The sequence below is a fragment of the Notamacropus eugenii genome, chromosome 7, assembly GCF_028372415.1.
Source record: "Notamacropus eugenii isolate mMacEug1 chromosome 7, mMacEug1.pri_v2, whole genome shotgun sequence".
NCBI lineage: Eukaryota > Metazoa > Chordata > Mammalia > Diprotodontia > Macropodidae > Notamacropus > Notamacropus eugenii.
This window is the reverse complement of record NC_092878.1, coordinates 16,576,000-16,594,388: the sequence shown is the minus strand read 5'-3', so window position 1 is coordinate 16,594,388 and position 18,389 is coordinate 16,576,000. Positions and strand designations below refer to the sequence as shown.

Here is an 18,389-nt window from a genome sequence, read left to right as displayed (position 1 = left end):
TGGAGTTCCCTTCATGGGCCAACTGGAAAAGAATTCATGGACTCAAGCATTCTTGAGGTCAAGGTGGTAAAGATCTATTTCACTTTCAAGCAGACAAGAATTCTTGGGAAACCTGCAACTTTGGAAGGGTACAGGTAAAGTTTATATAGTATATTTTATAGTATAACGTGCTAAGTTTGCTGACTATATGATTCAGGGCAGGATTAGGGAGTGGTTAAGGAATAGTTAGTACTTCAAGAAACATGCACTTTTAGTATCTACTGTGCAGGTATTTTACCCAGAGTTCATCAGGAAATAGCCCAAGGTGGGGATACATGTACGTGTGGTTTTAGACCTGAAATGTCACTGAGTCAACTAATGGTCAGAACTGACTAAGTAATACTAAGTTGGTCTCATCAATGTCTTGTTAGACAAGATAAATGTAAGGGAATATAGGTATGTTTGAGTCTAGGATACATATGATTGGTCAGTGACTAGCAAATGTCGTTATGACCCAGTACACAGCCCGTTCAGCCAGTACACAGCTGGTTCAAACTAATAAATTGTATAGGTGCATCTGACTACTGTAGCAGGAAGGGAGATAATGGTTTTTGCCAGGGCAGGCATTCTTGGGCTGGGGAGAAACTGCCTGGCACAGTGTTTTAAGGCTAGGGAGAAATGTGATTTCTAGAAAGAAATGTGATTTTAGAATTGGAGTCCAAACACATGCACCCAAGCAACCCATCACTACTACTACCACCACCACCAAATTGTGATCAACTATTGGTATACCCAAATACTTTGTTTTGAGTCTTCTCTTTTCTCTATACATTCTTTCAATGAACTGATCACTTCCCATGGGTTTAATTTTCATCTCTAATAGATTATTCCAGTTCTATAAATCCATTCCTAGTCTCTCTCCTAAGCTCCAGTCCCACATTGCTAACTACTTATTGGACTTCTCAAACGATGCCCATAGACTTGCTAAAATCAATATGTCTAAAATCGAACTCATTAGTTTCACTCCAAAAACCATGTGTCTTCTTAAGTTCCACATTTCTCTAGAGGCTATCATCTTTCTAGGCATTCAGATTTTCATTATTGTTATCATCCTTAATTTCTTGTCATATTTTACCTTATGTATAGAATTAGTTGTAAATCTTGTATTTTCTACCTTCAAGATATTGATCATATCCATCCCTTTCTCACCACTTACAGAGCTACAACTCTATTTCAGTCTTATCAACTCTTACCTAGATTACTGAAATAGTCTTCTAATTGGTCTTCTTGCTTCATTTGAGTGTATACCCTTTGTAATCCATTCTTCACACAACTGCCAACACAATTTTCCAAAAGTTCAGATTTGAACATGTCACACCTCCCCTTAATAAATTTTAATATCTTGCTATTACGTCTAAGATAGTCAGCTCTGAAAGTAAATGACCAAAGAGTGATAGAGGTTATGCAACTGCTCCTGATGGGGTGCTTTGGTGCATGTGCTTGAGCTCTAATTTTAAAATCACATTTTTCTTTAAAAATCACATTTCTCTCTAGCCTCAAAATACTATCTCAGGCAGTTTCTCCCTACCCTAAGCTCACAGCCTGACTCAGCAACAACCGTTATCTCCCTTTCTGATACAGTAGCCAGCTGCACCTACAGAACTTATTAGTCATAAGCAAAAAACTTTATTCCTTTGCAGGAGGGAAACTAGACACGTGTTGGACCTCCTCTGATGCAGAGGAGACCTACTTTAGCGTGAGCAAATTTCAGTACATATACCAATGCAGTGAAGTATGGCCCTGACGATGTAGGGTAATGGCAACTTTAAGACAAGTTTGATTTGTAGCAAGGCTTCATGATCAGAACATGGTTTCTGCAGGTACTTATCTGAGCTCAAGGATGACCTTGTGCTGGTGTGAAACAATTCTTGGATTTTTCTGTGGCTGAATTCATGCAGGGAGTGAGGGCAAGGGATTGTTGTTATGCCAAGTTCAGGGCACAGCTTGCTTGGTGGGCCTTAGCTCTGGAAAACAGACTGTCTCATAGTAAAAAGAGAGGGGTAGTCCTGTCATGGGGATGGGGATCCTTTGTTGTCATGTAAGGCCCTTCATAACCTGCCTCAAGTCTACCTTTCTAATCTTCTCACTCATGTGCCCTGTGGTCCATCCAGTCTTGCCTTCTTACCATTCCTTACACACAACACTCCATTTCCCACCTCTGTACCTTTTCACAGACTAGTCAGTTCTTAGTGTATGCTCCTTCTTCTCCCCTCTGACTCCTTGTAATCCTGATTTTTTTCAAGACGACTCAGGTACTGTTTTCTCTATTAATCCTTTTCTTATCCCCTAGCTGATAATGTCTCCTCCCTTTCATCTACTTCGTATCTATTTTTATAAACTTATCTGTGTATTATATTTATAAACTTACCTGTGTATTATATTTATAAACTTATCTATAAATTCTTTACCCCAGTAGAATTAAGTTCCTTGAGGACAGGGACTGTTTTATCTTTTATTTCCAGTATTTAAACAGTGCTATTGTTACTGTTCAGCTGTGTCTTACTCTTTATGAAATGCGGTTTTCTTGGGAAAGATACAGGAGTGGTTTGCCATTTCTTTCCCCAGGAAATTAAAGTGAACAAAGGTTAGTTAAGCGACTTGCCTGTGCTCACACAGCTTGTGGGTGTCTGAGGCCAGATAAACTCAGATCTTTCCTGATTCCAGGCCCAGCACTCTCCACTGAGCCATCTATCTGTTTGCTTAATACATACTTAATACATGCTTGCTTATTGGCTTATTGACTTGACCTCTAGAATCAATATTGGCAGTTAAATTTTATTTGAGATTTACTGCCTTTCTATTGTTTTTTCATCTATATTCTAATACTTATTATGAATATTGTATTTTTGCTTCTGCTTTTTTCACTCTGCAATAATTCATATATTTTCCTATGTTTCTTTCAGTTTTTCATAGTCATTGTTTCTGACAGAACAGTTATATTCCAACATATTCACATACAATAATTTATTCATATGCTCCTTAATCAAATGTGAAAGTGGATCATTTGAAACTCAGAGTAAGGAATACCTGAATTTGAGTCAGGTATTTACTTCAGACATTTTATACTTCATGTATGATGACCCTGTGCACTTAAGTCATTTCATCTCATTGGGTCTCAGTTTCCTAGTGTATATGATGAATAGCTGGAATTGATGATTAAGATCCCTTTCAGGTCTAAATTTATAGCCCTATGATCTAATGTGCTACAACTTTGCCAATAGTGATTTGTCTCAACAAAAGTAGTGTTATGAATATTTTGGCATATATGGAAACTTTTCTACTGTCTTTGATCATTTTAGGGTGTACTAATTATTAATATTCTTTGTCCACAAATTTATTGGGAAATGAAATTATGTCACATGCTTGTATCTATTTTCTATATTTTTTGGAGACCAAGCTTTTATCAGAATATATCTGACTATATATTCATTTAGATTGTATTGTAATTTTTGTAATTTTATTATAATTTTATTATATATTGTCACTGCCTTGACACGGACAATGAATACCCTTCTAATTGCACACACACACACACACACACACACACACACACACACACAGATATAATTAAATACCTCTTCCTTCATTTCTGTCAAGATGGCATCCCATCCATTTTGGAATGTTTTCTTACTTTTGTGACATTATTTAGTATATTCGTTTCTATGCTTTGTTCTTTGACTCGTTCAATTTTTAAAATGGCATTATTTAGTCTATATTTAAATCTGATTCCTTTATTTATGCTTTCCTTATTTATCTTAATTTTTATTGTGTTAAGGTGTGTTGAGATATGGCAGAGTGTCTATTGACGAATAGAGAGCTGGTCTTGGAGTCAGGAGGACCTATGTTTGAAACTTACCTCTGATATCTACTGGTTATGTAACTCTTGACAAGTTGCCTAACCCATCAGTGTCCCAGGAAACTCACAAAGACTTTAATTTTGCAGAGCTAGTGGTGATCTGCTATGGTAGAAGTTTCCCTATTGTTACTGCCTTTCTGAATTTATACTTGAGTTCTTTTTTCCTTATGATGTAGTTAATTTTTGTAAAGGTTCTATGCAATTTCATAAAATTGTAATACCACTTCGTGTGCTCATTTAGTAATAATCAAATCTAGCATATTAAATTTCTCTTAATATTCTACCCAGATTTTAATTTTTTGTTTATTTTTCTGTTGAATGTATTGGAGTCTGAGAGAGGCATATTGAAACCTCCCTTGATTTACTACTTGGGTCTTAGAATGTGCTCAGCTATTTGTATGTACTTAGATGTTATGCTATTCAGTCAATACATATTTAATACTGAATTTATTTTATTATTTATGGTGCCTTTAGGCATGATGCACTTTCCAACTGTGTCTGTTGTAACCATATATTATTTTTATTGTCATCTTGTCTGACACCAAGTTTTCTTTCCTTGCTGTAACAAAGGGGCTTAGTCAAGCAAACAAATTCCCATATTGATAATACTAAAAAGTTATGTCTCATTCAGGATCATGAGTCCATTGCATTTCTGTCATTCTTCATCACTGAATTGTGGATTGTCATTTCATTAAGTAGAGTTCTTAAGTGTTTCAAAGTTAGTTTTCTTGACATTGTTGTAAATGTATATATATATATATATATAAAATTCTGGTTCGGATCACTTCATTCTGTATCAGTTCATTTAAATTTTCCCAAGTTTGTCTCTTTCAGCACTTCTTATGGCACAATAATATTTCATTGCATTTAATACCATAATTTATTTGTCTATTCTCCTGTTGATAGGCACTTTTAAAGCTTCCAGTTCTTTTCCACCACAAAAAAGAAATACTAAAGGTGTTTTTGTAATATAGACCCCTTTCCTCTTTGTTTGATTTTATTGAGATAAAAACCTAGAAGAGGTTTCAATGGGTGAAAGACCTTGCAAAGTTTAGTGATTGGAGAGGCATAATTCCAGAGGGCTTTGCCATTTCCTTCTCCAGCTTATTTTGAGGATGACACCTGACAAAGGGTCTTCTAGAGTTTCCTTGATATGAAGAAGGTCCCTGCCTGGACAGGAGAGAGAGATTAAATATGGAAACTGTCCCTTTCTTGTTCCTGACTGTATTTGAAAGTCCCACGAGAAAATGTAGCTATCCATGGAACCTGACTTCTTAAAGCAAGGGTTTTTAATTTAGGGCCCATGAATATAATTACAAAAAAAAATTTTTTTTTGGTAACTGCATTTTAATTGCATTTCTTGTGTTAGCTTATGTACTTTATTTTATGCATTTTAAAATATTATTTGGAGAAGAAGTCCAAAGGCTTTATCAGATAGTCAAAGACATCTAAGAAAGTTAAGAACTTCTAGACTAAAATGACATTAGTTTCTTTGGCTGTCCTATCACACCATTGAATCATTCTGGGCTTAAAATCCACAAAAAAATAATTCCTGGTATTTCTCAGATGCACTTCTGTCTCCTATCCTATTTGTAGGGTTGATTTTCCAAACTTAAGTACAAGACTTCCCTATTAAATTTCATCTTGTTAGATTCAATCCAATAGTCTATCCTGATGTGAGCTTTTTGGATCCCCAATCAATTATCACGTTAATAATTCTTCCTGGATGTGGAAATATGGTAAGCATTCTTAAAAAATACAGGGCCAATCATAATGGGGCACCTTAAAACTACCAATTGCTATTCTTTTTTGTCCAACTATTTAACCAGTTCTGAATCAATGATTTGTTACGATTGTTTAGCCAACATTTATTCATTTTTGTCCATAATCATAGCAAGACACACTTCTTAAAATGCTTTATCACATCAAATTAGAGTTTAGTTAAATGATATCCATATCATTTCTCCAATCCATTACTCTAGTCTTTCTACTTAAAAAGGCAATGAATTTAATCTGGTATGATTTGTTCCTAATGAAGTCATGTTGACTCCTTTCTCATGATTTTTAGACACTGTCTTTTCTGGTTTCTTTGACTATCAAATAACACATTCCTGCTAAATCTTATGCAGACAGAAATGGCATTGTCACATTAATTCAAGATTCCAAATCTTTAGGGCTGTAACTAGTAATTCTGACACCTGGAAAGAGCATCATAAAATCCACCCAAGGCAAGAAGCAAGACAAATTCACTTGAAGGTATATTAAATTTGGAGGAAAGACAAGATCTCATCAGAGAAGAGATTCTAGGAAACTACCTTATAGGAGGGGAAATAGAGCATTCAGGATGCCATACAACTGTTTGGGAAGTTGATGTTTTGGGTATAAAGGAAGCAGAGCAGAGTTGAACCAGGAAAGAGATTGCCTGGGGTTTTGCTATGGGAACGGGCAGCAAATATGCCATCTGGTGAACTCTTGATTTAACTTATTGCTAACTGGTGCTAAGCTTAGTTTTTTCTTTAAGTTCTATCAATGCCTCCTGAATTTTGATTCCCTGAGAAGCCCTAAACACTTCATCTTAGTTTTGGCTCTGTATGTTTCCAGTCATAAGCAGTCCTTTAAATATTCATTTAGGACTTTATGAAATGCATCAATTTATTACAAGTCTAATATGGCTCTCAGTTGGAAAACTCATTGACATAGATTAATTATGAATGACGTCCCCCCACTGCCTCCATCACAGTTGTGATATTGTAGTAAAAACTATTCTTTGTGATAGAGATTCCCTGAAACTGCCAAGACCACACTCTTAAGCTATTGATAGCTTCTCCATCTGAGAAATAGCTTTGTTGAAATTACTTCACTTAAAAAAATATGCCCCAAATAAATCCTGTCCCTACTGAATTTGTTGATTGGATTCTTGACTGGGTCTTAAGGATGACTTAGTTGACTTAGTGTCTATTTCTACAGCCCATGTAATAAATACATTCATATGCCAAGGATCATGATTTTCTCCTTGCAGGAACTCCCTCATAGCTGATCAAAATCCATTTGTTAATAACTAGATAAATCTAGAGGAATTCTTGAGGTTCAGAGAAGTTCAGCGATTTGCTCATGGTTTACATTGCTAATAAGGGTCACAGGCAGGGGTATGCTGGGACCAGCTTGGCTTGTGAGAGCCAGTTGTCAAATTTTCATTGTGGACATTTATACCTCAGAAATCAACAAAAACTACCAATTAGGGCTTGATTTATTGTTTGTTGATTCTCTAAACTTAAGAAAGTGATAGGGAGGGTCAGCAAGATGATGAAGAACATAGAACAATGACTGGAGTAAAGAGGAACTCAGTTCATGTTTGACCTTAGACACTTGACACTAGTTGTGTGACCTTCGGCCAATCACTTAATCCTTATATAAGGCAAATTAAACTTAAAAGTGCTATCTACACACGTGTATATATGAAATTTTTATTTATTAATTTTTTCTGGGAAGCTGGTTGTTAAACATTTACCATCACACTGATCAGAGGATGAATATGAACTCAGGTTTTCTTGACTCCAAATCTAGCACTGTTCCCCCTGTTCTCCAAGGCTCTCACACTTCATAGAAGTGCTGGTCACATGGGGCCCACCAGTGGAGGATCCCTTTTGCCCCTTCCCCCATTCTACATTCTCAGAATTCATCTTGGTACCAGATGGATGGAAGGATTGTGTACCATAAGAGACACTCTTCTTAATTTTCCTGCCAATGTCTTCTTCCCTTCTCCTTTTCTAGATGAGCACTAAACCCTCCCCCCCACTGTAAAAAGGGCCTACTTTTTTCTTCCCAGTGACTTTGGAGGTTCCCTTCCCTGTTGAGTTGATATGACTATTCACATGATTTGGATGAGTAGAGGGTCACTAGCTATAATCCTTCCAATAACATGGAGGACTTGACACCTTGCCATCTGGCTTGATGCTAGGACAAGTCTTCCAGACACCTGAGAACTGCTGACAACCTAACTGGATATATGTGCCAGATTAAAGAGAGATTATAATCTGATCAATGTGCCCACAGGCAATGTCTACATGAGTTTTTTTTTTCTTTTTACAGTGATTTATGGGATAGAGGTAGAGTTTGACTGGGTCATGATTTGAAGCTTCAAGGACCTTGGGAACCACCTACTCCAATTCCTTTTACAATCTGAAACTAGGGGAATGTAAGTGACTTCTAAAGTTACACAGATATGTAGTGGTAGGGCTGAGATTTGAACTCAGGTCCTCTGACTTCAAATTTGGTACTCTTCACACTGTATCATGTTCATGGGAATGAATGGGGGAAAACCCACCAGAAAAGGACTTTAAATTTGGAGGCTTTGAGAGAAAAGGACAATTTTAATTATTCACTCTCCCTTCATCTAGTTCCCTACAGAAATTTTCACTCTTCTCTATTACTTTATAATTCTCTCCCCTTCTTTCAATCCCTCCCATTCTCCTCCCTCTTCCTTCCTTACATCCTCCCTCCCTCTTCTCTTCCCTCTCTCCTTTCCTTCCCTTCCTCCTCCTTTTCACCTGCCTTTACTTCCCTTTCTCCCTGTCTTCTTCCCTCCCTCTCTCCCTTCATTTTTTCCTTTCTCCTTTCTTCCCTTCTTTCCTCCTACTCTCTCTCTCTTCCTTCCTTCCTTCCTTCCTTCCTTCCTTCCTTCCTTCCTTCCTTCCTTCCTTCCTTCCTTCCTTCCTTCCTTCCTTCCCTCCTCCCTCCCTCCTTCTTTCCTTCCTTCCTTCTCCCTCCCTTCTCTCTCTTTCTCTCTTTCTTCTTTTTTCTCTTTCTTTCTCTCTCTCTTTCTCTGTCTCTGTCTCTCTCTCTTTCTTTCTTTTGAATATGAGAAAGTTTACAAACTTCAATTATCAATTCAAAGCATTCATTCCTCATTTTCTTTACAGGGTCAGGAACTTTGATTCCCCATGGATGCATTATCTCCCTTCCCAACGTTTGAAACAGAGATTATGTTGGATAAGTTGTGTGGTTGGAGGTTTGAATGCTTATTTTCAGTGAAGGATGCTTCACTGTTCTAAAAGTGCTACCTGTGTACCTGAGGGTTGGTTTACTTCGAAGGGGGTAATATCCTTGAGTTTCATGCATTCAGTGAGAGCTTTGGTCCCTTGCATGTGGAGGTCTGAAGGCTTTACTTAATCTTTATTAGTCACTAAGAACTGGTAGCCAGTAGGGCCCTGGAAAATCTCCCCTTGTACCATTTCTTAGCTGCCTCGTTTCCATTAAAAGTCTCTGGCCGCTTTCTTCAATCTGTGTCTCAATTAGTTCAGCAAATCCCCCAGGTCATCCATTTTGGAGGGTTAATTTAACTTCAAATGAGCTTTTCCCTTCAACCAGGACATGAAATCACTCAGCCTACAGGGGCCATTTCTCTTCATCCTTTCTCCTTTTCTGTTCATTGCCTAGCAACTTCTATAACATTTTGACCTTTGGGAAAACTAATATAATGTTATGACACGAATTCTAGGCTATACTGATCATAAGATGGCTATTATTATATCTCTATAGCTTTCACTAAACTAATGCTATTAATTGGTAACTTTTTCTACGGTAGAAAAGCTACAAATGATGTTTTCTCCTTGAGAGTAGAGTATTATAGTTATGAGGACAATATTTTTCTAATCCCCAAATTAGAACACATATGTGATAAATATTTGGTTTTAAATTTGTGAATAGGGCAGAATATTTGAAATTGGATCTGCCCTCTGAAAATCTGCAACTTACGGTGGTGGTAAAAATACTATAAGGAAAGAGATTAAATTTTCTGAACTTCTCCACACTTTAATATGCTGCTACCTTTTGTGTTGTGACAGAACAGGTGAGAGAGATGACATTTGAATATATATCATCCTTTTCCATCTATACATTTCCCTCCTCTCTCTGATTCTGACTGTGCTTCTTCTTCCTTCCTCATCTTTGACTCTTTTTTATTTTCATTCATCTGATCATTCATATGATATTCACTTTGTACTAAATTGGACAATTCCATGCTAGTGTTGGAGGGGGCACAAGAATACAGTCCCAACCCTCAAGGATCTGTGAGCAATCTGACTGGGGTGATAAGACATAAGAACACAACATGGCATAAAAGGTTATTGCTGTGGTGTAAAGTAATTGTTAGTGATTGGCCAAAGAAGAGACTGTGCTAGAGAATTTCAGATTTCAGAGAATTTTTCTTTCTGTTTTAAAACCTGCTTGCTTTTAGGCTTTTATAGGGCAGCTAGGTGGTGCAGTGGATAGTGTGTCAGGACTGGAGTCAGGAAGATTCATTTTCCTGAGTTCAAATCTGGCCTCAGACATTTACAAGCTTTGTGATCCTGGGCAACTCTCAACACTGTTTGCTTCAATTTTTTCACCGCAAAATGAACTGGAGAAGGAAATGGCAAATTATTCCAATATCTTTGCTGAAAAAAACCCCAAGTAGGGTCATAAAGAGTCAGCCATGATTGAACAACCACAACAAAATTGTTTCAGGCTTTATTTGTGAAGTTGAAATTCAGATCTTCATACTCCTGAGTGAATGAAAAAGATTTTCTTAAGTTCCTGCTGTGTATCAAAACATGGAAAGTGTAGTATTAATTTCTGCCATATTTCCCTTCTGACTTCACTTAATCCTTTCTTCTCTTTCTCCTACTACTTTCACTCACATTTTCTCTCTTCCCTTTTACTTACTTTGGCTCTCTTTCTTTGCCACTCACACAAGCCATCTTTCAGTCTCTACTTCCAATTTCCTTGGTCCATTAGTATCTCTTCTTTTTATCTGTTTTAAATTCCCAGATGAGACTTAACATTTTTCCTTTCTTTGTATCTCAAATTTTGGGGTCCAGGGGCATCAAATAGAAACACTCTCGGTCAACTGCATATTGACTCAGAAAATCACAAATTAATCTATATTGTATTTTACTTATTGTTAAATATTTCCTAATTACATTTTAATTTGGTTTTGAATGGTGGAATTTGGGGGGCCTGTGAGATACAAGTTTGACACCTCTGGTTTGATGCACTATTTTTCATGATTACTCAGGATTCCTTCAGGTCTCCAGCCTAGAGAGCACACCCCTAGTTACTCTGAGAGTAGCTGACATTTGTCCAGCGCTTGAATGGTGGTGGGGTAAAAAGTTAGCATGTAATAAAGGTATGATAGCTGCCAAACAGGTCTCCAATCTGGAGGACACGCTCTACAATGATATAACACAACATACCATAAAAATAGCTGATATTTATATGACACTTGAGCAGTACTGGGGTAGAAGTAGAAAGGATGTAGTTGATGCAGCATGATTTAATGGTTAGAGATATAATGGTTCAGAGCCAAGAAGATGTGGGTTCTTGTCTCTCCTCTGACACATACTGCTGGTGTGAGCTTCAGCAAATCATTTAAATTCCTAGTGTTCTAGGCGACTTTCTAAAACTTTCAGTTATGGAGTTAGTGCTTACTTCATTGGTAGAGGGAGTTTCTTTGTGAAGAACTCCAATACCAATTATAGGTCTAGTCTCTTCTGTTTCCGGTGGTTTCTATGCTGTCTTATTTCAGTCTCTGAAGAACTCTGTGATGTAAATGCTATTATGCCCATTTTTCAGATAAGGAATCTGAGACTCAGGGATCATATCTTGCTTATTCGTGGTCACATAGATATTAAGATTCATAGGTAAGATTCAAAACTATGTCTTCCTGACTACAGATTTAGTATTATAGCCACTTTGTTTCCTCTTGACTAGATACTGACTATTCCTACTTCATCCATGCTTCAGAAAGCTCTGAGAAGATAGACCTGGGGACCTCTGGCAATCACTCAATGCGTTACAGAGAGTCAGTACCCTGCATGTACAGACAGCTTCCACTGAGAGGTTTTACTTGGTGAAAACCAAGTGTTGAAGTCATGGGAACATGCTTGTCTATAAATATGAATACTCAGTTTTAATGCCAATGGATTAAACAGAGAGGATTTCAAATTTAAAAGGAGTACTCTCCCTAATATAGTTTCAGATACTATTTATTCAACTTAAGTCAAATAAATATGGCACAAAAATACTGAGATGGACAGACAGAAAGAACATCTGGACAATTACTTGCAAAAAAAGCAAATTTAATTAATAAACATAATGGGATCCCTTTGTATCATATTAAAAGATACATAAAGATATAAGTACATTATAACAAGTTTTTGCTGATAAACTCTCTGAATATCAGTCTCCTTATCTGTAAACTGAATAGGTTGGATTAAATGAATTGGAAGGTCGTTTCTAGTTCTAATAGTTCATAAATGGATGAATCCACGTAGCTTTTATGCTTTGCTCTGTGGATGTCATCCATGAATTTTAATGATGGCATTCATTGTAATTGTCATGCAGTAACTTGATCACAAACAGAGAGGTAAGTTTCTATTGTTAAGTGGCATGGAGCAGTTGAGGAATATGATAAGGTGGTAGTGGGTATAGTAAGGAGAGATACTTGGGACCAGTGAGTTGAGTTTTATTTATTGAGAGGCAGTTTGGTGTGAAGGGTACTAATATCAGGATATTATCTCATTTCAAATCCTCCCTGCAACACTGAAGAACTGTGTGACTTTGAGAAAATCAAGTAACCTCTCTGAGCCTCATTTTTCTCATCTGTAAAATGGGGATTGTAGTATGTTAGAGTTGTTACAAGGATCAAATGAGACAGTCATGTAAAAATGTTTTGTAAACCATTAATTGCAAAATAAATCTGCTCTGACTATAGCATTGACAAATAGTGACTAGTCCAACGTTATTAAACAATGCTTGTTTTGCAATATCTCCTCCATTTAGAATCCCCACTTAGTGTCCACATTTCTGATTCTCTTTCATTCTCTTTCCTTTAGGTGACTTCAGAATTGGCTCTGCTGAGTGAGTCAATGGATGGAACCAATCACTCTGTGGTTTATGAGTTTGTGTTAATGGGACTCACCAATTCTTGGGGACTTCAACTTTTTCTCTTTCTGTTCTCTTCTGTATTCTATATGGCAAGCATGCTGGGTAACTTCCTTATTGTGCTCACAGTGATCTCTGAGCCTCATCTACACTCTCCCATGTACTTCCTGTTGGCCAATCTCTCTTTCATTGACATGATTGATTCCTGCATTGTGACCCCCAAAATGATTTGTGACCTTTTTAAGAAGCACAAATTCATCTCCTTTGGAGGCTGTGTTTCTCAGATCTTCTTTATTCATTGCATAGGTGGTGTAGAGATGGTGCTCCTCATAGCTATGGCCTTTGACCGCTATATTGCAATATGTAAGCCTCTTCATTACTTGACCATTATGAACCTGAGAATTTGCATTGGTATTCTGATATCTGGTTGGATCATTGGCCTCATCCATTCATTGATTCAATTAGCCTTTGTTATAAAGTTGCCCTTCTGTGGTCCCAATAAAGTAGATAGTTTTTATTGTGACCTTCCTCGGTTCATAAAACTTGCCTGCACAGATACCTATAAGCTACAGTTCTTAGTCACTGCCAACAGTGGGTTCATCTCTCTAGGTGCTTTCTTCATTTTGATCATCTCCTATATCATCATTTTAGCCACTGTCCAACGGCATTCTTCTGGTGGGTCATCTAAGGCTCTCTCAACACTGTCAGCTCATATTACTGTAGTGATCTTGTTCTTTGGTCCATGCATCTTTGTCTATGTGTGGCCATTCCCCACATTGTCATTGGACAAATTTCTTGCCATATTTGACTCAGTGATCACTCCTTTTCTGAATCCAACCATCTACACATTCAGAAACAAGGAGATGAAAGTGGCAATGAAAAGATTGTGGAGTCAGCTCATGAAGTTCCAGACTTTCTCTTAAAAGATTTGGATGGTTGAACTCAAAGCATCTAAAGTAAATGAAGCTTGCAGGCTTACAGAGACTATATTTGACATGTGAGCTGATTCACAGCAGTATTAGAAGATAAAGATATATAAATATATAGTCAGTAATTTGTGCAGCAAACACCATAAGACTTGGGCAGCTAAGTGGCTCAGTTGAGAGAGTGTTGGACCTGGAATCAGGAAGAATGGAGTTCAAATCTGACTTCAGACGCTCACTAGCTGTGTGACCCTGGGCAAGTCACTTAACTTCTACTTGTCTCATTTTCCTCATCTGTAAAATAAGAACACTAAGAGCACCTACTTCTCAGGATTGTTTTAAGGATAAAATAAGATAATATTTGCAAAATGTTTTGTAAACCTCGAAGCAATATATAAATGTGCAATATACAAAAGACCTCTGATGTGTCCTCCCTATGTCTTTCCCTAACCTTCTTGTGTTATGTCTGTTTTTGCTAATGTTTGAAAAGTAGATGGATTCACTTTCTGTAAAGGGGCTCACAGAGCTGATGTGCTCTTACCAGCCTTTTACCTCTTGTGTATAGTGCCATAATAGATTTCTATTTGACATTGTATGTGTCTGTGTTGTTCACTCCATGAATGAATTCTGATGCGTATAATATGCCATCCTATGCACACGAAGAGGATGCTTCTAGTCTGATGGATTTAATTCATATTCGTAGTATCATGGATTTAGAACTAGAAGGTACTTAGAAGTCATTGAGTCCATTTTACAGATAAGGAGACTGATGCTTAGAGAAGATAAGAGATTTGCTCAGGGTCACATAGATAGTAAGTGTCTGAAGGAAGATTTGAACGCATTTTCCTCAATTTAGTGCTATTCTAAGTACACAGATGCCTCATATCCTTTAGTCTGAATTGCTTCCTTCATATCAACCAATCCTCTTTGTAACAGATTTTATTTTTTTCACTTATAAAACTTCTCAGTGTATTTTTGTATTTATATACATATATATTTTATTTTTATATTTAGTTTATATTTACAAATATTATATTTTATATTTTGTAATATTACATATATTTATTATTTTATACATATACATATACATGTACACACACATACATACAGTATAGCTGTGTAGAGTGATGAACTTGGAGGCAGGAGGACTTGTGTTCAAATATTACCTCTGATATTACCTGTGTGCAGTAGTGTTTAACAACCAGCCCTTTGAGAAAACAATTTATCCACAACATACTTTTAAATTTAATATACATTATTAACATTTTCTCTATCACATACTAAGTATATATAATTAACAAAACAATTAATCAAACAATTTCCAAGGTGTAAATGCTCACACTGAACATTTAACAATCAGTTCTTGTGGGCTTGTTTGACCGTGCTTCAGGATGACACCATCTCTGTGGCTCTAGACGAGTCACTTATTATATCACTAGGACTTGAGGCAATATACTACTGTGGACAAATGTTGAATTTGTAGTCAGAGAACCCCCTGGATTAAATTATGCTGCTACTTATTACCTTGACCTTGGGTACAACAATAAAAGTTTTTAAGTCTTAGTTTCATCCTATGTAAAATCAGGCTCCTCCTAGTTTTCAATCTATGGTCCTATGATTCCTGACCCTCATTTTTTTCATCTATAAAATAGGGACAATAATACCAGCAATACCTAACTCATAGGATTATTATGAGGCTCAAGTGAGAAAATGCCATGGAAAATACTTTAGAACGTTGTCTCAATCCCATTCGTTGACTTTATTATCATAATTACTCTCTACCTTATCCCTAGAATGAATTATTCATGTCTGGTGGGTAATTGTAGGGTAGAGTACATAAAACAGAACAATCTTTTAATATAAAAAGCTACTTGAAAGAAACAGATTTGAAAGTATTTTCTTTTAAGGTGGAAAAAAATATTTCTTGGTTGCATAGAAAGGGGGCAAAAAGAAGGACGAAGGAAACTGAGATTGCAGGTTTTAACTTCATACATTGAAAACTAGGTTAAAGCAACAGAAATTAATTTATAGGGAGCGTTATGGCCCTTCATAGCTATTTGATGAAATAACACTAGTAAAAAAAAAAAATCTATATTTTTTTTATATTTGGAGAGTGGAGGCAGGGATTATTGAGAGGAATGAGACAGGAAAAGGTTAGAGTCTAGATTATCCACAACAGGATACACTTGCCTTGCTTAGGCAAGGAAAAGATTTGAGGGGAAGGGGCTGGGAAAGAGGGTCTTAAACAAAACAAAGCCAAGAGTTGATAGACTTGTATAGAAAGCTGCAAGTCATTAACCTCAAAATTAGGGTATTTGAAGGGAATTGAGAGAGAATAATATCCAGGAATTAAAATGATCTGATCTCAAGGTTTTCTGAGTGATTAAGTTCAGATGGCTTCTCTGAAGACGGCATAAAAGATAAGGTCATTTACCAAGTGGATAAACAATTTAATAGCAGAAGGACAAGGACTGAACAGGCAATTTCAGTGTTGTTTTAAGGATAAATGGGACAACATCTGTTAAACACTTAGCACAGTGCCTTCCACATAATAGGCACCATATAAATGCTTACTGCCTTACTCTTTTCTTCTCTTCCTAAGTCCAGGTCCAGAGCTCTATCTACTGTGCCACCCAGCTGCCAATGTGTTTTAGATGGTCTTGGTGTAGAGCTTTGGAAAAAATCTTACTCGTAGGATTCATAGGCTCACTGGTCATAGATTTAAAGAAAAATGGGACCTTGAAAGACATCTAGTCCAACCCCCTCATTTTACCTATGAAGAAACTGAGTTACGAAGAGATAAAGGACTTGTTGAGGAGCACACTGGTAGTAAGTGGCAAAGCTGGGATTCATAACCAGCTCCCCTGTCTCCAAATCCAGTGTTCGTTCATGATATATGCTGCTTTTAGGTTCCAGAAAAGGTGCTGACCTACTTAGGTGGAAGGAAATTCCTCATGTTGGAGAGCACTATAACACTGGGCAAACTATTTAAATACTGTCTACCTCAGTTTCCTAATCTATAAAATGGGTATAATAACCCTCCTAGAGCTGTAGTGAGGGTCAGATGAGATATTTGTAAAGTGCTTTCCAAACCTTAAAGTGCTATATAAATGCTATTATGCTAGCTATTTTATTAGTGTTGTTATTATTTTTATTATGTGGGAACTTCCCTCCCTCTGGTGGTTAAGACAAACTCAAATAGAAATTCTTGTGGATTTTATCTCTCCACCATATCTTAATCTGTTCCCTTGTCTACCTTTCCATTCTCACCTCCTTAATACAAGCTCCTGTTATTATCTTTGTCTCCCCTCCCCCACCTATTTAGCAAGCATTAATTAAGCACCTCTTGTGAACTACTCACTGTGATCACAGCTGGAATCCAAAGACAAAAATGAAGCAATCTTTTCCCTTGAGGAGCTTTAATTCTATCAAGAGGGAAATAGTATAAACACTGATAACCAAATATAAAACATATACTCGGTTAATATAAGGTAATTTCTGGGATTGGAGTGCGAGACGTCACTGGAACTGGAAGGATTAGACTTGGCTTCATATATAAGGCTGAACAAGGTTAGGGATTCTATCAAGTAGAAGTGAAAAGGGAGTACAATGGATAGACCTGCCCTGGCTCTGGGAATCAGAGGATCTACGTTCAAATCCCATCTTTGATACTAACTACTTGTGTGACATTGGGTAAGCTGTTTTACCTTTCAGGGTCTCAGTTTCTTCATCTGTAAAATGAGAGAGATGGTCCTGATGGTCTGTGAGGTCCTTTCCAACACTAAATCTCTGATCCTATGTGAGAATTCCACGAGTGGTCCCATCATTTTCCCAAACTGTTGCTATAGCCTCTCAATTTGTCTTCCTGTAGCCACTTTCTTCTCACTCTGGCTGTTGTCAAGTTAATCATTCTTAGACAGGTCTGACCCTGCCACTCTCTTATCAAAACTCTTCAGGATAGAATCCAACCCAGCAATACTTTATTAAGCATCTACTATGTACAAGATCCTATAATAGGTATAGTCTCACAAAGACAAAATAAAATATAGTTTCTACTCTCAGGGAGCTCACTTTCTACTAGGAAAGAGGGAATATATCATATAAACAGATAAATATATTACAAGATAATTTGAGGGGGATAGGAGTATTAACAAATAGGGATATCAGGACAGATTTCTTGTAGGAGATGGCACATAGCCTGAGTTTTTGAAGGAAGATAGGGGTTATAGGCTTCAGAGGTGAAGCATGAATCCATCGAAGGCATTGGCGACCAACAAAAGCATGGTGGTAGAACACACAGTTCAGGGAAAAGCAAAGAGACCAGTTTGGCTGAAATGAAGAATGTATAAAGGAAGGTATTATGAAATAAGCTATAAAGTTTGGCTGAGGATAGATTGTGAAAGGCTTTATATATCAAGCAGAAGAATTTGCAGTTTAGTCTACAGGCAATAAGTAACTAACTAGGAATTCTCATGTTTGGGTCAAAGTTGAGGTAAGAAGGTTGAGATACTGAGGAAAGTTATCATTGCTATTACTAATGGTGCTGTTTGTCTTTTGTTTTCAAAGAGGACCAATGATACGACTAGGTAATAATATATTAATTCAGGAATGAATCAGATTTAAATGAGGCAGTGTTACACAAAGTCTTT

At 37.0% G+C, this 18,389-nt stretch overlaps 1 protein-coding gene across 1 annotated transcript; it reads left to right on the top strand.

Annotated features, from left to right (window-relative positions):
- The first annotated feature begins 12,792 nt into the window (after positions 1-12,792).
- On the top strand, positions 12,793-13,740 carry LOC140514926 (olfactory receptor 4F3/4F16/4F29-like). Its single transcript, XM_072625431.1, has one exon. The coding sequence runs from the start codon at positions 12,802-12,804 to the stop codon at positions 13,738-13,740; it is 939 nt and encodes a 312-aa protein (XP_072481532.1). The 5' UTR covers positions 12,793-12,801.
- The last annotated feature ends 4,649 nt before the right edge of the window (positions 13,741-18,389 follow it).